At 38.2% G+C, this 20,824-nt stretch overlaps 2 protein-coding genes across 4 annotated transcripts in view; one reads left to right on the top strand and one right to left on the bottom strand.

The window, feature by feature from the left end:
* The window catches only part of LOC134841414 (bridge-like lipid transfer protein family member 1), a 469,521-nt gene that overhangs the window by 20,123 nt on the left and 428,574 nt on the right, over positions 1-20,824 (bottom strand). For all 3 annotated transcript variants that reach the window (XM_063857385.1, XM_063857384.1, XM_063857386.1), the window contains exons 13-24: positions 19,802-20,151; positions 18,614-19,406; positions 17,013-18,490; positions 12,993-14,655; positions 12,616-12,759; positions 9,230-9,661; positions 7,908-8,654; positions 6,595-6,940; positions 6,021-6,184; positions 5,650-5,714; positions 5,469-5,574; positions 1,091-1,194 (exon numbers count right to left, since the gene is read on the bottom strand). In XM_063857385.1, the coding sequence (XP_063713455.1) occupies positions 1,091-1,194; positions 5,469-5,574; positions 5,650-5,714; positions 6,021-6,184; positions 6,595-6,940; positions 7,908-8,654; positions 9,230-9,661; positions 12,616-12,759; positions 12,993-14,655; positions 17,013-18,490; positions 18,614-19,406; positions 19,802-20,151 (6,392 nt within the window). The remainder of the gene's footprint in view (positions 1-1,090; positions 1,195-5,468; positions 5,575-5,649; positions 5,715-6,020; positions 6,185-6,594; positions 6,941-7,907; positions 8,655-9,229; positions 9,662-12,615; positions 12,760-12,992; positions 14,656-17,012; positions 18,491-18,613; positions 19,407-19,801; positions 20,152-20,824) is intronic.
* Positions 1-20,824, top strand: part of LOC134841416 (microtubule-associated proteins 1A/1B light chain 3C-like) — a 393,097-nt gene that overhangs the window by 270,297 nt on the left and 101,976 nt on the right. The gene's annotated exons all lie outside the window — the stretch shown is intronic.

Here is a 20,824-nt window from a genome sequence, read left to right as displayed (position 1 = left end):
TTGAACTAATTTATGATTTTTAGTAAAATTAGATCAATTAGAGACAACTGGATCACTTAGTATTTTTTTTATTTCCCTGGGAAATCTGAAAACTAAAATTCATTTTCGAAATTAGAAGTCGATGTTATTTTTGTCACCTTTACACTTTCGCTGTTCGATAGTACAGCATGCATACCTTCCTTGTAACCAACGAAACGATCTGAACTGAAAAAAAAAATCAAAACACAAATATGTAAAAGTGAGCCTAAAAAATCACAAGCATTAGCCACAAAAAAAGCAGATAACAGATGCTAGGAAAATTCCAATGCTACAGATCCTGATTATAGCAAAAGTCCCACCAAAAAAATTAACACAAATTAGTTAGAAAAAAAAAAGTTCGCACTAATACACTTCGCTCGAAAGCGCGGTTGTATAAAAACCTTTAGTGTCAAGAAAGCGCAAAATGAAACTATTCCGATGTTTATTTGCGGTAACTGATTTTGCTTGGAAAAAGAAAAAACACCGAACACAAAGTTCCTCCACAATACTCCTTCATTGGTCGGAACAAAAAGAGCTCATCATGTTGTATTGCTTATGAAACATATATGTCTGTCTGATCATTTTAATTTATCTGAACAGGAAAAATATACCTTTTCGCGAAAGATAGAACAGCAGTCTAATTAAAAAGAAAAGCCGACCATTCAAGCATAATCGATGACATGGTAGCTCTAGAAGCCAAATAATGACGCTGAAATTAAATAAGAATTGCTTAAAAGACGGAAATGCCCACCTTTTGCTGAAATCAACATAAAAATTGAAAAATTATACATTCACTAGCCGCATCTGGCGATAGCTCACTATAGCTGGTCTGGCAAAACCACAAACTTAATACTGATGAAGTTATCACAAATTTTGTCCAACACAGCCTGATATATCGGATCGATTCAGACAAATTAATGAACTGAAAATTTTGAGCACTAAAATTTAATCAATGCAGTCCAGTACGAAAAATGTTTTTGACTTAATATTGCAACCCAGTTACTCGCGACTGCTTTGTCGTATCTCGCAACAAAACTAACTTCATCATCAAGACTACTACAAAATAACTTACTGTCCCAGCCCCTGCATGCTTTTGCGTTGTTTTTGAGTCAAGTCTTGAACTCCCGCGGTTCCCATGGCACCACCGGGCGCACCACTAGCTGCCATTGAAGTCCGCTGAACAAATCAAAAAATATTAACAGCTCATCTTGAAAATATCATCTTGAAATAATAGCAATAGTGAAAATGAGCAACAATAATCGGTACAAATTTAGTTTACTATTTTAAGGAGCCCCTAAGCATTTAGATTTCTAAACTCACTGAAATACTCGAAATTCTGAGTTGCCGTCTCACAAAGCATAGCTTCAATGATAATTTTTTTCCTGATTCTATGGTGCAAAAGAAAATGGTATGAAAACATCAGTAGATAGATGAAAATTGCTACTTAGGTTGTCAATTTCTAGCTTTTTGATTCTAACCCAACACTGACATCGGGTCAAATCGCTCAGAGAGTTCACAGAGCGAGAGCTGATGAACCGAGAGGCGAATGACATAGTTGTAGAGACACTATTTTGACATAGATGTGATCTACAGTTAAACTGGTTATCTGCGTCTCTACTGAATACACCAACCGACGGTTCAAATGCAGACAAGTAAGTTTTCTGTAACAAAAAATTTATTCCGTTTGCTGGACATTTGATTGTCTTTAGCGTAGCATAGGCTATTCGACTATGAAATTTTACATCTTCTTTTGGGTTCAAAAGGATTAGACGAAAGACCGAACCAGCAATTGAGCAGATAGCACTTTTTGCTCCCCTTTTGACACTTATGCAGAATATCAAAATGTTTGACTGTCATCGTTTCTACTATTTTTGGCAGTATTCCCTATCCCTATAAAAGATCAATACACTATTCAACTAGTGTAGATAAAGGTAATTATCGAACCAGGAGTAGCTCTTAAAATTCAAAAAATGAAATGAGGATAGAACGGCAAAAAAGCTCAGAACATAAGACGTTTTGAAAGTTCCAGATTCGGATCACCGACCTGAAGATTATGAATTTCAAGCCGTCATCTGCGTCAAAGTCTCAGGCACAGCCACCAATAAAACTGATAAGACGGATGCTAATAATTTGCCAATATTATGCAGCAAAAGTGTCACCAAATTAAATGAATGTAAGCAGACAGAAAAAAAAACCGACTTTCGAAATTCTAAGAAAAGAATAGATGGCCTTAAAGCCATTATGGTTGACACTTCTTTGATAAATTTAACCCAATTTGAGAAAACTGGATCAATAGGTAAACTTTTTACTTCGCCGGGAAATCTGATATTAAACTTTCGAAATTAGAAATCGATCAAGTTTTTCGTGACCTTTACACTTTCGCTGTTCCGTAGTGGAGTCTGCCCTCCTTTTAACAAAGGAAACAAACTGAACTTACAGATAAACCAAAACTCAAACCGCGAAAGAGTAAATTGCAGCCTGAACAAATTTTAATTGTTTTCCTAAAAAAAACTAGAAAAATCATCGCGACCTATATAAGAGTCTGTACTATGTTCAAGGACTCTTTAAAAAATCTGATCGAATTCGGTGTTCAGACAATTCGGTCACAGACAATTCAACCAATTTCAAATTCAGACAATTCAGTCAAAATGAGTGAGACAATTCGGCCAAAGACAATTCAGACAGTTTTAAAGTATTAAAACGTGCGCGCAAAAACTTTTCACATGTGGCAAAACATCAAAGCTTTCATTAGACGACTTATATTTAATTCATTTCAAATGCACATAAAACAAATAAAATTAACAGAAACAAAAGTACCCAAACATAATAGAACTTTACGCAAACCATTATGTTTACAATTTTAGTAGAGTACCTAAGCAAAAATCGAACTCAACAAAAACTGCACAATACTTAAGAGTTAACCAATTTACGCGAAAGTAGACCCAAGATTAGGAGTTTTACAGGCGACCAAAAAGGATTTCAGTTAAAGGGTTGACCACCCCTACCACGTACTGGCCACACAGTTACGCTGATATGCTTATCATGCCTTAGGCGGGGAGGGTGCAACCGTCAATCAGGTAATTTGGGTAGTCGGTTGAAACTAATTAGAAACTTAAACTTCTTTAAAAGATAAACTAATTGCGATTAAAATATTGTCCAACCAGAAACCAGTAACGCCTACCTTTCGCAGTTAGATTGTCCATTTACACAATTAACATTGATTAATCTTCATTAATAACTAGCTTGAACAACTGGTTGATTAGTATCTGAATAATTCTAAATCTTTCACTTTTAGCAAAAGAAATGGAAATCGTAACATCTGAACGCGGAAAAAGCATCTTTGTCTTGATGGTTATAGATACCGTGGAAAAACTAACTAAAACCGGTCTCATTAAATGGCGATGTACATTTGGAAATTGCAGAGCAGTGGGTTATATGGACGAACAGCAAGAATTCACCTTAGAAACCGAGCATGCTCATTTACCGAGCCCCTCAAAAATTCAAGCTAAGAAATTAGCTAACGAAGTTCGAGAAAAAGCCGCAAATACTGGTAACGCACCCCCCCCCCCCGACATATTGTCTTCAACGCCCAAATTGACCTGCCTCTTTATGCAGCGCCTACAATACCGAGTTACTCAACATCTCTTCGGAGTATAAACCGAATCAGGCAGCAAACCTTAGAAACAAAAAACCTTGAGAGCGTCGACGAAATTCCTGAACCTCTCAAACTCACACACAGCGGTGATACGTTCCTGTATTTTGATTCTGGTAAGTCGGACAGTCGAATTTTAGTTTTTGCAACATTACCAGCGCTAGATTTGCTTTCTCAGTCAGAAATCTGTCATTGCGATGGAACGTTTTCAGTGGCACCAGATGTCTTCTACCAAGTTTATACTATTCATGGTGTAATCGAAAATGCAATTATACCCTTGGTGTATTCTCTGCTGCCCAACAAGACTCAAGACACATATGAAAAACTTTCTGGCTGCTTAAAGCAATTTGGAAAAAAAAAAGTAGTCATTGATTTTGAAGCCGCTGTTCGCAACGCCATAAGAAAAATGCAGCCTGATGCAGCCTGAATGTCAAAAAACGATTTGCTTGGCATTCGTTCCCGTTGACGACGTTATTTTCGCTTTTGTGGCTCTCCGAAAAAAGGATTCCTCAGAGGAATTTCAGAGTCTATCGGACTATTTTGAAGACACCTACATTGGTGCCTGTCGAAGGAATAGGCGCGTCAAACAAAAGTTTGACATCGCCGATTGGAACGTTTTCAATCGGGTGCTCAGCGGTGAACCTCGTACGAACAATGCATTGGAGGCATGGAATGGCAGCTTCAATAAATTCGTGTCGACAAAGCACCCCGCCCTCTCCAAGCTGATCACACGTTTCAAAGATAAGCAAAAAATGCCGAAATAAAAGTAGAGAGACTGATGTCCGGTGATATTATTAGAAAACCGAGGCCCAAGTATTCAATCGCCAATGAGAAACACGTTCAAAACGCAAAAAACTACAATCGAGACCATGTACAGAAGTATTTAAAACTTTGTACCTTCAATGTACATATATCTTAAAACTTTATGCATAGCAAGTTTGTTTTGATCTTTGAAATTTGTTATTTGATGTTTCACATTTCTTTGCTAAAGTGTTGAAACCTTTCTGACTCTAATCACATTAGAAAAGTTTTAATTTTTCCTTTTATCTAGTCTCTGTAATCTTAATAGGCCGAATTGTTTTCGGCTGAATTGTCTGAATTTTTTTGCCTGAATTGTCTGTGGCTGAATTGTCTCTGCGCCATCGAATTCATGTCTATCGGGTGACTTGATTACCCACTCCTTTTAGCTTTGATTCCTCTTTTTACTGCAGTATGCACAGATGAGCATGCAGAGTGGCAAGCAGATAAGGTCTTTAAGTTTTGGAAAATTTGCTTATTCAACTTGGTCTAATAAAAAAATGTCAATTTTTCGAAAAAAAATTGAAAAATTTCTTCGCTTCAAAAATGCAGATCCGCTTCTGCACAGGTTGAGAAAACATTCATTAGTTGCTTGAATAAACATTCGAAATTAAAATCAACCAACACAACCAAAGTTTGCACAAAAACTGGACATTGAATCGTTCGATATTGGCTGGAAAAAAAGTTCTTCTTTGACTATTTTTAAAGTAAAAATCAAATTTTTTCGAGACACCTGGAACACTTTTTTAAAAATCTCATGCGAAATAAAATGCTACTTTAAGAGTTTCTTTATAAAATATCACAAGTAAACGTGGTACTTATTTTCCTTGAAAAAAAGCCGAAAGAAAAATTGGCGGCAGATCCACAAAATGATGCCAGAACCTGAAAACCTACACAGCTTCGAAGTAAATTTGAGCTCCAAAAAAAAGAGTCAACCAAAGAGATAGCGAAATAGTCAAGTGAAATTTCGATTTTGTTTTAATTCATACACAACACATACCCTTTTCAAGTTTTTGATCTGTTGCCTAGCTTGCCTGTCCTCCATGTGCTTCAAGGTATACTCTTCGGCGGCTATTCTAGTCGTATTAACTTTCGATTTATCACCTCTGAAATAAAAAAAATTAGGGCTATTTTTTGAAAATCTATTAAAACTTGTGTTGATCAGAAGGATATGAACTCACTTCAACTTCATCACAACCATTTGTTGCTCCTGATATTTCTTCCTGTCATCCCCGCGCATCGTGTCCTATAAAAGAAAACGCCGGTAAACCTGCTGTCAAGTAAAAAGCATAACCAGGAAATTTATTTTCCCTGTATATATTCATAAATACTTAATTCAATTCTCAAAAAAATCACTTCATAATGCTTTGTAGCGTAAAACGAGATGGGGGAAAAATCTTTACACAATTTATGACCCGATGAAACCCCAACAAAAACTGATTGCCCTAAACACTGAACGAAAAGTTTCAGTCCTTAATTTGTTTTAATATCAGTGGGCAGCCATATTACAATGTCAATGCACCAAAGCACTTAGGTAGAGCAAAGAACTAACAGCTGAGTCTGCCTCGTCCTCATTGTCACTTTCCTCTTCTGTCAGGTCCTCCGAGATGCGAGTTAGCGTGTTCTTCAGCATGACCAGCCACTTGCCCAGCTTAGTGTCGAATCTCACATGCAGTCCCTTCATCTGCCACCTGATCGACAACTCCCATACTGCCCCTTAACAGAAATTAAATTTCAGTTATTCTCAGAACCCTTAAGGAATGATTATGAACAGCTTTTTTTATTTGACTCAATCTTTGCGAAAGGAAACCGCTTCGAGCTAAGATTTAAATAGAAACTCAGTTTAAGGTTTATGTTTAAAGATACTAGCTTGCTCATGATCAGGAATAACAATTTTTGATCAATCGAATCGGCTTATTTTGGCACGTTCAGTGTCAGAACATCGATTCAGATAACCCAATAAAACAAGCGTGTCTATTTTTGTAGTCATTGCATACAGCGGCGGTTCCACGGTTTTCTCGGTCAACTAAATTGACGTTCAGAGATGTTCCAAATTACAATAAACACCCTATTTTGACAAAATTTTCTGCGAAGCAAGTAAATTTCTGAAAAGGCAGAAAAGTTACCTGCAGAGTGGGATGCAAGTGTCTTCGTCCTGGAAACTACATCCACTGATCCCTCCGGGACCCAGAAGGTGTTCATGATATAATTAGCGGGCGACACTTGACTCGAAGCCGATGCGAAATGACTGGGATAAGTATACGTCTTGGCCGTCTTCTGCGGTGGAGCGAATGAGTCTTCGATTCTGTCAATCATCCAGTTGCTGGACTTGGTGTCGAAGTCTTCTCTGAACCCCAGAGTGAATGTCTTGAATGTTCCCACGCAGAACAGACTGTTGTTCGATACTGTGGACACTGAAGTACGTTTGATTGTGAGCATCAGAACTTGTTCCAAGTCGTCCTTCCACGGACCCTGAAAAAACGAATACCTAAACAAACTGCTTCAAGAGGAATGGCTAACTTGAATTTCTTTTACAATTTCTAGTCTTTAATCAAGCGCTCTAACTTTCAGTTTAAAAGAAAAACATAGCCATAGCCAACAGACAGTTGGAAAAGAGTCAATGAACGCAATTAAACAGAAAAAACTGACTTCTTCTTTGCAAAAAAAGTCTTTTTTTTTCGAACTTCAAAGAAAAAATAGATGCGCTTTAAGCTCTTTGAAATTCTAGAACAATTGATGACTGCAAATTTTTCGATAAAAATAATCCGACTTGCGAAAACTGGATCATAGGTATATTTTTTATTTCCCTGGGAAATTAATTTGAAAATTAACCTCCATGTTGAAACTAGAAGTCGATCACTTATTCGTGACCTTTTAATTTTCGCTGTTCGATATGACCTTCTAATTTTCGCTGTTCGATAGTGGAGTTTGTCTTCCCTTTAACGAAGGAATTTAACTGAACTTAGAAATAAATCTAAAAAACAAACCTCGAAAAGGTAAATTTCAGCCTGAAAAAATTTGAAGAGTTTTCCTGAGAAAAAAACCATCGCGACCTATACAAAAGTCTGAGCTACGCTCATCGAGATCGACTCTTAACAATTTCAAAAAAAAAACAATATATTATTTCATAGTTCTGTGAAATTCAAGAACCTTCAGCTAAAATTACTTTTTTGATATAACAAAGCAATTCAAAAAATGTATCAGTAATTAATTTTTGAAATTCACTGCTAAATCTTAAGATTAAAATCAACTTTTCGAATTAGAAGCAATTTAGGTTTTTTCGAGCTTTCTACACTTTTGTAAACGGAAAAAAAAAATTGGCCTGCCTCTTAGCAAATGAAAATGAATTGAACATGAAAAGAAATCAATGACCAAACACTTGGTTCATCGACACATAAAATGGAAGAGGTTGGAGCTCTACTTTTGCAAGTCAACTTACAAATCTTCCACCAGCCTCCAACGGAACACAAACTGCTAAATCTTGAATCACGAACAGGAAATAAAGCCTGGACGAAGTCGATTCAGCTGAGCTGATTATCGATCCCGGTCGCTGTTGCGGCTCTCCTGTACTCTCGCTTTGCACATTGGTATTTTCAACTCCTTGGTCGCTCGACGTCTTCTTCTTCTTAGTCGGCGATCCTTGCTGTCGATCATCTCGTCCAGGTGAGAAAACGGCGTCGTCTCGGATATTATATGCATTATAGACGCCATTTACATTTCGTTTTTGCCTTTCAGCTGTAAAATATTCAAACGCATTTTTGTAATTGATGTAGATTTTAAATGTATGTTCAATAGCTTCTGGTTCCAAGTAAAGTTTGAACTTGGAAACCGTAACTTGGACAGCTTGTGAGTTTTCCTCATCATTTGCATCTTTGGCTGAATTCTCAAAATCTACACTGAAAGTAACAAACGCTTTTTTCTCAAGTGAATTCCTATCATCGTCATCATCTTGATGAGAACTTGGAACATTGGGAAGAGAGTCATAAGTTGATTTCGCAAATGAGTGCTTTATAGTTCCTAGCGAAGCGTCCACTGTCATTTTGCCTCTGGCTAGCATCTTCATAAGTTTCTTGTTTCGTTTCATGAAGCAGTCTCCATTTGGAAAGTTCGAGACTTCGAATTCCATTGCGTCTAGAACTAGCTGAACAGCGTTATTCGTTGGTGTTGTTGCTGTTACCCTCAAAGTCTAAAATTTTCAAAATTAGTTTAAAAGATTCCGGCTCTTTTTCCGTTTCCCCACCTGCAAAATTATACTAGTAAACTTACTGTTCACATTGACCGATTATTACAAAAAATGGGTATGCGAACTAATTGGGATATGAAAACATATGTGGTCTTCATGTTTTAACCTAGTAAAACCCATCGTTTCGCCATAAAGAGAAAAAGAGCCAAAATTCCACGTGCTTGTGGAAAAAAATGATCTTCAGAGACGAACTGAACTTTCCTAAAAACCAAGTGAGAAGTGGCAAAAAAGCCTTTAAAACAGCAAAAAAAAACAAAAAGCTTTGAAAAAATAATTAATGCTACATGCCAGAAACGAACCCCAGCCTGAAAATAAGGAGACTCATGTCTGGGCCACGATTGCTAGAAAATTTAATAACACTAGCTAACAATAAAGCAGCAACAGATGCTATTAAATTGCCCATGGTTGAGAATAACCAAGAAATGCCACCAAATTAGCACTTTTATTTGCGACTTAGGTTCGAAAAAAAAGTTGCTTCGTAGTATTACATTACCCTCTGTTGTGTAAATACCACTCACATCCATAACAAATTTAGCTTGAAGCATGAAGGGCGGCGAATCGCCAAATATCTCATCAGCAGGTCGCGGGTTTGACCCCCGCTCGGATCCAAACGATCTCAACGTGCTTTCTGGGGGTTTCCCCGCCGTAGATTGCACTATATTCCAGCCATTTGGCGCCGAATTTTCGGAAACCTTAGAGATGACCTCTTTAACCTCAGACCTGAATACTTTCTGGACAATAACGAAATGGTTCAGCAGGTCTGAACTTAAATGCTCCTCTAGTTTAGCGACATTGACAACTAGGATGAGAAAATTGCCACCCTCATAAGATCGATGACTCTGCTGTATTTTGACGAAACCTCCGGTATTGTTGGGTTTGACTATTGGCACATATATTCCTTCGAGAGAGATATTTGGGAATCGAAGATTCGCTGGTTCAGCCCCACTTTGCTACAACACAATTAATCATATCATATTAACGATTCAGTTTTCTTTAAACAAAATTTTGCCATTTAATTAAAGGACAGACCAATTTTTCAAAAAAAAAGCCTCGAAATAAAGTTGGAATAAAGTTTATGAGCTCAGGGAAACCTGAGCTCATAAACACTGTTCCACTTTTCATTCTAGGCTCAGTTTTCAGTTTTTTATTTTGATAGAAATTGAGCTTTCTCTCCCCCATCCCCCGTTCCCGCGTGGGGGTTAGCTTAATAGGTACTTGAGGAAGGTTTATAACCACTTGATATGGGTAAATAAATGAAATCATGAGACATATTCTCCAACGACTGTCGAGCACCAAAATACACAATATATCAAAACTCAAAAAATAATTTCAGTGTGAAAAACAAATCTCCATTCGAAGTCGACTCTTTTCTGTCTGAAACGGAAAAAAAATGCTGCTTCGTTTAATTAACGTGATGCAGATAAAAATTTTCGTTATTCAAATACAAAGTTATAGCAACAACCAAGGTAACTTGCTTTCCTCGAGGCATTAGTCGCCCAAACAAATGATCGAAATTTTTTTCAGATTTTTTTCTTTCTCAAGAAGTTTTCTCGACACTCATTTGAAGTAAGCTTCAATTGGTCAATGCATTGCATAACCTGAACACATCAACCATATGGTTGCGTTCCATAACGTTTTTTGTAGCGTCTTACCGTTTTTGCTTAGACGGAGAGATAGCTCATTACGGGGAGGGGGAAGATACGATCTACCCTATTCACCCTGAGTCACTTAAGCCACCACTCAAATTTAACCTATACCAGTTTACTCTGCACTCTTTAAAAAATAAAACAACCGACGACCTTGAAGAAATCCGTAGAACAACTCCGAATAATAACTTTTTCAAAGCAACGTAAATAACTCGATCAAATTGTGATCGAAGCGCGAAAGAGCAAAAACATATATGACTGATTTTGAAATGCATCGGTTTCTTGAATCAACATAAACTATATCACACCATGTCGATATAGTTTTGTGGATAATGCATGTGTTTTTAAGTCAAAAATTCAAAGATAAAATCACTGAGAAAATTATTAAAAGTTTGACAAGTTGATCACAAAAGAAAGGGTAGACCCCAGTACCAGGCCAAGGCGGTACTTGAAGGCGGGTTGAAGGAAAGAGACGAAATGGCCTCTATCGTCTCCCAAAGTCTCAGACATCTGGGACGCCGGTAACCTTATGAAGTGTATGTTTTTCGGAAAGTGACTTGAAACTTAAGAAGTTTTACAAAGTTTTGCCAACTTCACAAAGAATAGATCAATTAACATCAAATAAATAATTTATGATTGAGCCGTTGTGAAAAGTATATACAATTTATGTTACTCGTTCGTTCAATTCAGGGAATTTCCGAAGACTGGGTTCACATAGTCCAGGAACGTAAAAATAGAAAAACGATTGCCTTGAAATAGGGCAGTGACACCAAGATGCAATCTTTTTACGGCATTTGTTGTTCTTAGCAGGCCAGCAGCTGCTTCTTTTAAGTGATTTCACAAAGTAAATTTAAATAACGACTCGGTTGCTGCGGCCTACTGTCACCTCTTTGATGTAGCTTTCTGAAAATAAAAAGCTACCCAATCCAGCTTTTCATTGCAAGTCTCATATTGCTCAAAGCGATCAGCATCTCTCAACTTCTTCGATGATTTGATCAACCGCAATGGTAACCATGACGAACAATAGGAAACTTATCACAGGAATAAGCCTTCGTTCCAAATCGTTTCAAAGCAAATTCGTAAAATTTTCGATTAAAGGCTTGAGTTAGATAAAAGTAGCATCCTTTAAAATGAGCTTCGGGTTAGTGAGAAGAGAATGCGTTGAGAACAGCACGCAAAACTCGAAGAGGATACGGCTGGGCTAGGCGTTTTGCTTGACAAACGGTTGAGACTTGGAGAAAAACTTCTTCGAGGTATGCTCTTGTTTACTTGGAAGCCTGAATTCACGGGGGGTTAATAACTGTCAATTGAATATGGACTTGTATTTAATTGATACAATTGTATTGGGTATATTTCGAAGGTACCATCACAAAACCATATTCATGGTTCAACTCAAGAGCATTGTCGCGGTCGCCAATAAATAAATACTCTTTCGGCATCTTTGATAACGCTGTCGCGAAGGCAGAAGCTCTCAATCTGCACGGTATGTCAAATTGCCTATCAGAGATTGGTGGCGCGAATGGTCCTTCTGCTGACTTTTTGTCGATTTAGAGTCCTGTTTATCGCAAACCGAGACGGTACAGCTAGTCGCCCAGGTTGCAATTTAAGTGCTGTTTACAGGCACGTGCTGGATTTTGCTATCGTGTTTTATCTTCTGAACAAGAATTCGTGCTTCCAAAAAATTCGTGCGTGGGATAATTGCGTGAGGAAACCAGATCATCGCCAATTGTGATTGCTGTCACCTTGCAATTGAGGGAGTGCCATCTTGAACATTTCCAGTGTTCGTTTCCTATTTGTTTAACAAAGCGCTAAATTGCGTCTTCGCAGCAAAAAGCTTGAATTTGCTACTCAATTGAGTCCTTAAATCTAACCTTATGCAGGTTAAAAAGTTATAATTTGGTATTTAACTAGTACATCAAAGAATTTAACTAAGCGAAACAATTGAATTTAACTAGCGAAACAATTGAATTTAACGAGTGAAACAATTGAATTCAAGCTAAATTAGTATAGGGTAAGTTAAAAAATAGGGTAAAACAGCATAAGCTAAGTTGGAACATCGGTTAAAATGCTAAAGGACAATTTGATTGAGGATATGATGGAATGAGGTAATATGTCCTGTTACGGGGGGGGGGGGGGGGAGATTGATCCAAAGTGTCTTCACTACGTTACGTTCATTGACACTAAAAAACCTCCTCTAACCGACATGTCTAATAATAAATCAACGTATTCATTAATACTTAGAAAATGAGCACACTCACAAACTGGAGGAAGTGATTGTCCAGGATCACTTCGAATCCAATGTTTCTAGAGTTCTTTCCGAATGCTCTCAGGTTAGTCATCTGATAAGCCGCAGTGAAGTCCACAAGAAGCGCCGTCTTGATCTCCAACTGATCCAGGCGAGCCTAAATTCAGACATTTAAGTTAACTTTTCAGTAAATCAGTGAAATTTATTACATATATAACGGGATCAAATCTGGGAGAAAAATAAGACATCGCCTAGTCAATAATTTTTTTTGTTTCCAAAAGCAATGACACGAAACTACGAGCTGGAGATCTTTCGTTAGAGGAAAGTCATTGTGCCCCTAGTAGACAATACAATGTCATACTATATTTGGTATTTTTATAAAAGACTGACCTTAAAATGGGTCTCGCGAGAACTATCACATTTCAAGTTATCGATTGGAACATCAGTTGTCTCTTCATTTTCATTTGCATCTCCGAAGTGAGCGCGAATTCCGTCCTGATGATCACCGGGAGACCCTCCAACTGACGAATTCAATCCGGATCTTTGAGATGCGTGGGGTTCCTTGGGCGAAATACCAGAAGCTGCCTGGCCTGTTTGGGGCATCGGCGCCAACTTTGATTTCAATTCTGTGATTCGTTTACTAGTTTTGTCAACTGTCTGTCTCAATGCTGATGGCTGCAATGGTATGTTCAGAGATACATCTCTAATGTTGAACCAGATATAACTTCTTTTTTGCTTGTCCATCTTTTCTTTTGAAGAAATGACCAGCCCTGTGTTTTTGACAATGAATGTCATAATCGACTGATTATAGGTTGCAGCAATCGAAGCCCCACAATGATCTGCTTCTGTGACTGTTATGTCGAGTTGTTTCATATTAGCGGTAATATTTCTGTCAGTCTCCTTCGACTTCCTCCCTACCCTGGATTGTCGACCCCAATAAGAAACATTGAAAGTATCGAAATATGTTCTGGTTATGAGTCCCCCTATTTCAGTGCAGAACTCAGCTGCGAGCCACGATGCAATGACATGTGTCACGATTCGTCCGGGAGAGTCGTCTTTGGCGTCATCAAACGATCTCCCGTTGAAGTCTTCAGGGAACCATTGAGCATCATTTTCGTCGGCTAATTGAGATTTCTTGTAAATGAATATCCAGCAATCATCGCCTTCATCGTCTTCAGTTCTTTCACTGATAATCGAAGATCTGTTATGCGATCCGTTATCGAAACTCGGTTTCGTTCCAAACGCTTTCGTGTTTATCTCGTGGTCCTTCAAGACCCGATTCCAACCCAGCTCCTCGTGAATTTTTTGCACAGAACAGTAGATTTGGTTGATCAACTTTACGACTGAAAAGTCTAATTTATAAGTTGTCTTAGCCAAGGTAATGAGACAATCAATAAACAGGCTATTCCTTTGAGATCGATTCTTCAAGCGGGTTAGTGTGCTTTTCCGTAGTGTCGACTGCTGTTCTTTCAGACTAAAGTTCACCTCGAAATTTTGGGTGCAGAAAATTGGATCACGTTCTTGGTTTTTCTTCTGCTTTCGATAACTCTTGCTGCTAAATGCATGCCCCGACTTATCTGTTTTCGAGACAACGTCAATTCGGAAACTCAAAATTTTTCCACAAACGAAAACTTCGCGTCCAAAAATTTTAGTGAATTCATATTGCTCCGCGTTGTCTTTGTAAGCTTTGACAGCGTGCAAAAGAGCTTTGAAGGAGTTGAACGCTTCCTTGTCTTCTGACTTCTGTTCCGATTGTCGGCCTTCATGAGCTCCTCTTTTCCACTCGCGGCGACTTGCACCGACGTTGCCCTCGTCCGAGGCCGCATTCAATGACACGTCCTCTGAACTTCGTCGGCTCAAAACACTCATCGTGTTTCGGTTTTCGTTAGGAGATACCGTGTCTGAGAACTTGAATGTATCCGCTCTTAAGTTCGGGCTTGTTTCGTTAACCTCAACTCCGTCAGGTAACACGCTCTGCCGAATTCCTCCTGTAAGTCGTGCCCGGGCTGACGATCTTGCATTGCCAGCTCCTCGCTCGCTATTCATCAGCCACCTATAACATCGATGTTCAGTTTGATATCACAATGAAACCATACCTTATAAACATAGCCAATAGACAGTTGGAAAAAAGTCACTGAAGGAAAATAAACTGTAAAAAGCTGACTTTCGAAGTTCAATGACAAAATAAATGGCCTTAAAGCTCTTTGAATTTGAAGAACACTTTATGATTGCAACGTTTTTCACACAGAGGCGAAACTGAGCTTCGCACCATTTGCGATACTTTAGATCTATCAAAATGAATGACGATAATTGAGAAACAACCATACCAAAACAATCGAATGCTGCAAAATCAGCATCGGAACAAAATAAACCAAGTGGTTACAAAGCCGAAAACATCTAAGCAGAAACTTTTCCAGCCGTTTTTTTTAAAATTCATATCTAATTTAAAAATGTTACGTCCCATTCCCTCTCATAACACACAACTGCAACAAACAATTATTTCGCGCATCGAAGCGACGTAAAAAAAGGCTATTAAGCCGATATAAAACAAGAAGAAACCTAACAAGCCGAAAAAAAAAATGAAAATTCAACAAATAATTTTTTGCAACCAAGGCAGATGGAACGTATAAATTGTTTTCCCTTGAAACGCCCCAAAATTAGGTCACTAAGCCGATGAAAACTAAGCCCAATTAATTTAGGTCGAACGAAGTTTATAAGCAAACCAAAAAAAAGACATACAAAATCAAAGTAAGTAAAATTACCGGCAAATTAAAAAATCAAACACGTAAAGCACCATTCAAAACATGCGCGCAGCAAAAACAAAACGATTCTAAGATGGGACAATTAAGTCGACAAAAGATAAGCAGACAATTTTTTGGCCGACAATTTTATTTGAAACAGAATATTTTCCGTTTGAAAAAAAAAACAGGTTCTGGTCAGATTCGAACAAAGGACCTTTGCGTCCCAGGCGTATTCGTAACTTCCAGCTAAAAGGGCCGGGAAGGCTAAAAAATTTAAATTAATTGAGAAACAAGGTACCACTAGAGATGTGTCCAGAAGTCTAGATGAGATTACTCCTGTGAAAAAAGTTATTTACGGGAAAAAACACCCGACTGCAATTAGGTAAAAATTTAGTAGGCTGGGAAATCTGAAAACTAAAATTCAATTTCGAAATTAGAAGTCGATTACATCTTTCGTGACCTTTACATTTTTGCTGTCCAATAGTGGAGCTTGTGTTCCTTTTAACAAAGCAAATGAACGGAACTTAAAAAAAGTCAAACCGCGGACAATCAAATTTGAGCTTAAACAAAATTAGACTTGTCCTGAAAAAAAATATAGGAGTATTCACTACGTTTTTCGACTCTCAGAAAATACCAAGACTCATTCAAAGCACAACACACTTAAAATAGCTATCGAACAGTGCAGCATAAATAACTACCTTGGAAACTATTTCGACAATAAATCAGCCGGAAAAAAATATAAACGCAAAAAAAAAAACACTAGTAAATTTTCTAGCAGAGGCAGATTTAAGGAGGGCGTCGGACACCTCCTCCTTCTCTCGGGTATTTGACCTCTTCGCCAATCAAAGGGTCAAGGGTCCCCCCTCGTTATTATTTTATGACATCCGTTTTCGGCTACCAACCCTAAAAATTTTTTTAAGGCGCCAATACATACTAATTTTGAACGAAGCGCGCGAAAAAAAAACGCAATTTTTGGTCCAGAAAAAATCAAAAATGTCAAAAAACTGCAAACATAGATTTGTATAATGTTATGGAAACACCCGGATAATCAATTTGGTCGACTTAAAAAAGGGGTCGGCAAAATTTTCAAAAACTTTTTGAAAATCTACTGGTCCCACTCAAAACAATCCTAGATCTGTCCCTATTCAGAAATTTATGCAGTTAAATACACTTTCGAAACTGAAAATCATTCATCCTTCTCCGCGTAATTTCTATTTTCCCAATTGGAGAGCATATCTTTGCCTTCTTGAAGCCAATTATCTTGAATAGAACATCGAAAATCAAACCGCAAAAAAATCAGATTCAAGCGTGAACGTTTTTCTAAAAAATAAAAAAATCATGATCTATATGAGAGTCTTCGCCTCAGCTTATGGTCGGAATAAACTATGCAAAACGGAATTCGAACCACGAAGCTCACAATAAGCGTCACCTGTTTCAGCGCCGCTCAGCTACTAGTGCTGACTGAACCTCAAACAAAAGCAATTGAACTGATTGATATAGCTAATGCAATTAAAAGCTGTCAATTAGACACAAGTGCGGAAAAACTCAGCTCCCTGCTGAATTAATAAAGCTAACGAATTAGCAGGAAAAAATCAGGAAAAAAACCGAATGTATGGATTCGTTTTACTCGAATCCATACATTTTAAGAAAATTACTTTAAATCACTGACCTTTGCACAGCTTCTTCTGATTTCACAGGTTTTTCACGTTCGATGTCAAAATTTTCGAGAGTCATCATCGCGTGGTCTTCTTCGTTATCAATTGTGTCTTCGTTTTCAGACTCGTCTTCGGCTTGTGATGTCACGTCTTCTCCGATTTCGCCAATCGCGGGCAGTCGTTGACCTCCGACAGAAAAATCTGCACCTGTTGGTGAATACAATTTAGAGTCCTGACCCTGGCTGCTTTCAAGGTCGTTTGCATCGTCGATATCAATTCGAGTTTCTTCTACATGTGGTACCAAAATTGAACCTCTAGATCTGCCTGATTTGCCAGTTGAGTCTATTTTTGAACCTTTATTTTTCTCATTTACATTCGCTGCGTTAGCTGTAGTTGATTTTGGCTTTGAGTTTTGCTTTCCAGGTAAGTTCGTATTCCTGTTATTTTTCGCTATGATTTCGCATAAAGTATACAACGCATGGTACAGAGTATCGAGGGGCAACAAGTTTCTCTGAAGAGTGTAATCCAAAACTACAACATCAGCTGATGGTAATTTTTGAAACAACTTCATTAAAGTGCGCATCGACAAATCATGTCTCAGTTTCTTCGCCAGTGGAGTCAAATGGTTCTCAAAATCACAACTTGGAGCTTTGATGTCGTAATCAGGCCTGTCTGGAGCGAAGATGAACAGATACAAAACGGACGACAGAACCGAAGCGATTCTCATTTTATTTTCTGCATTCATTGATTTTATTGCATCTTTTAACTCGTCAAATTGCTTCAGCCAAGCAGCAATAGTGAATGTTCCAGTAGTCAATAAATTGTAGTCCAACGTGAGCTGTGGCTGGGGTTCGTTCACTAGGGTATCTCTTGCCGATAATCCGTGAGTCGAAGCTGCATTTCGATTTTCGGGAGAAGCGACATTAAACCAAATTAGGTCAATTACAGCTGACGCTTTGCTTGTATCCGAATATTTAAGAACAGTTGGTTCGTCTTTTATCGGGCCCTGATGTGATCCAGAACCATGGAACTGGTTTTGCTGATTGAACTCTTCTGAAACGGAATTTGACCTCTTTGACTTTCGCTTCGCTGGGTCATGGTACCCAACAAGTTTGACCCCGCTCAGATTAATAGAGTTGAACCCTCCTTCTGTCATGATCCAGCCTGGGTTTGTGTTTGATTTCGGATTTACGACTGCAAATGAACATTGAGACATGTCTTGGGCTATATTTGTAATATATTCGTCTTTGCCAGTCAGTTCGGCCGACTTCAACTGTTGCATTTGCGCTTCGACCTGACTGAGGGAGCTCTTCACGCTTATTTCGACGTTGTCTGCAATGTTGCCTTCCGGTGACAAGACTTGCTCTTTCTTGGAAAGGAAATTTGCATCGAAATTGATCAGACGCATAGAAAGCAGAGATGCTCCAGATATCTGGGACGCATTTGGGAGAACTGTATCATCCACTAAAGCCTGTAGCACGTTGAAATTTATCTGAAACACACAAACATTAAATTGTTAATAATTTTAAAAGCAAAAAAATATATATTGTCTCAAAAACAATTTTGCAACTTTAAAAAGATAACTCAATATCTCTAAAAATATATAGCTGCGTACCTCTGATATATTCAAGGAAAACGTGAAAGAATGTGCAATAGGATCCGGAACTGGTTCCACCAACGTATCCGGACTGCCATCTGTTGCGTCAATATCCATTCCGCCAGTAACAATCCCAGCTTTGTTTCCTAAGCCTTCAGCAGAATTCAGTTTGGTTCCTCGTGAAGGCTTTCTATTATGGGTTTTCTCAACTTCTAAAATCATATCGTCAAGGTCCTCAGATGACAGATGTTTAACAGCCGCAGATACACTTGACTGGTGAATTTGGAACAGAACGTTTCCAGGATGACTGGATTTGATGTAAGAGGAGCAACAATCCAGGTACCTACAAACGGCTCCAATCATCAAAGGCGAGAACAGTGCACAAATGGGTTCCTCGAAATTGACCATCACTTCTGTATGCTCTTCTCCTGGTTTCGTCGTATAGCACGGCGCTGTTCTCCTTTGAGAACTTGACCTTACAACAGTTGAGACTCGCTGACCAGGATGCTTGCCCAAACCTCCTGTAGTGCTCTGTGTGGACTGTCGTGTTGTATTAAAAAACATACCCGGCTGATTTTGGTTCGAAGCAGAAATTTTATAGTCTAAGGGGTCTCGCGGGTTGATCATGTTCATGTCCAAGCCAGGTTCAACTATGCGACTCTTGATATGTCCATCAGAGTCAACGTGAACAACAGTTTCAGCCAAAGGGGAGAAAGGACTTGAGACTAGAAAACTGTTGTCAATTTCGTCCTCCGCTTCCTTAAAATCCATCTCTACTTGAGGCAGTAAGAACTGGTAGTACGCTAGCAACCTACAGGAACAAGCAAATATACGTCCATTTAATGACACGTTATAAACGTTAAGCAGGTAATCCAAAATATTTGCAATAGAACCTTTTAAGAATTGTCGTTGCAAATGGGAGAATTAGTAAATTTTGAACATTTTAGAAAATGATGCTCGATTAATCGATTATTAAAAAAAACATGACAAAAATCAGTTGGTCAAATAATTCTTAAATACATTTAGATCCGACAAGTCTTGCTTTCAAAGATCCATTTTCTCGTCTTATCAAAAGAAGCTCTGATTAAATAGAGGTGAATTTTATGAACACAGCTCTTAATATTCAAGAAAATTTTGAAATCTCAGGTAAGATAGAAGATTGAGCGTCAAGAATAACGAAATGCCTGTCACTTTGAAAGAACATACTTTTCGTTTTCATTGTGATTCGCACTTGATTCCGAAGTAGCAGATGCTGTACTCCTGGTGAACTCATTTTGCCCACCAATCAAACCTCCGCCAATGTCCAGAGGATCCAGGTGACCAACCAATGTATTCTGAACAGTTGAACCTATTCCATATGTCGCCTGCGTATCAGCTAGCCTCTCAGAAGGGAAGTGATCTCGTTTGTCTGCAGCGGTTACGTCAACTTGTTGCCAATTTCCAGAAATTCCTTCGCCCGTGATGTCGCTGAGCGCAGACTTGAAAGACTCGGTCAGAGACGACTGATCATCGTCTCTCTCGTCGTTTATTTTGAACAGTCCATCGGATGTCTGCTTCTATAAAACGTTCTAAATTGTGAGCTAAAACCATGTAGGTTTTTTAAATCAGGAAATACACAAATTTGAAAAATATTGACATCAGAAAACTTGAAGGGTTTCAAAAATCATCATAACATTTTAAACTAACTTTGTGTCTTTAAGGCTATTCTTTTCCTTTTAGTATCAAAAAGGTCAGCTCAATTAAGTGAAAAACTCATTTGCAAGGTTCCAAGGCAATTCTTTTTTACTCGGTAAACTTCATTAGCATTCTTGCTTAAAAGTAAAAAAAACATCCTACTGTAAGGTTGAGAATTTCAAGTTCGGTTAGTTTCGTATATCTAAGTTTTTGAAATTTTTTTAAATCATAAAAAACGCCATATCTCGAGACCAAAAAGATTTGAGTAGTCTGACAGCACCCACCATAGACTTCAGAATACATAAAACATAAAAGAATTTAGCAGTCAAACATGGATGCCATGTTTGCGACCTCTGAATGTACCGTGGCAGCATTATACTATAGGGCTGAGAATTTCAAGTTCGGTTAATTTTTTTTACATCTAAGCTTTTTGAAAAAAAATTGAAAAAATCATAAGAATTGCCACATCTGGGGAACCAAAAAAATTAGAGCAGTCACTTGGACACAAGGTTTTCTAATCCTGAGTGCTGAGTTTACTCTGACAGCAACCCACTA

The sequence above is a fragment of the Symsagittifera roscoffensis genome, chromosome 3, assembly GCF_963678635.1.
Source record: "Symsagittifera roscoffensis chromosome 3, txSymRosc1.1, whole genome shotgun sequence".
Lineage (NCBI taxonomy): Eukaryota > Metazoa > Xenacoelomorpha > Acoela > Convolutidae > Symsagittifera > Symsagittifera roscoffensis.
Note: the sequence above shows the minus strand (reverse complement) of the source record. Positions and strands in the feature narration are given on the sequence as shown.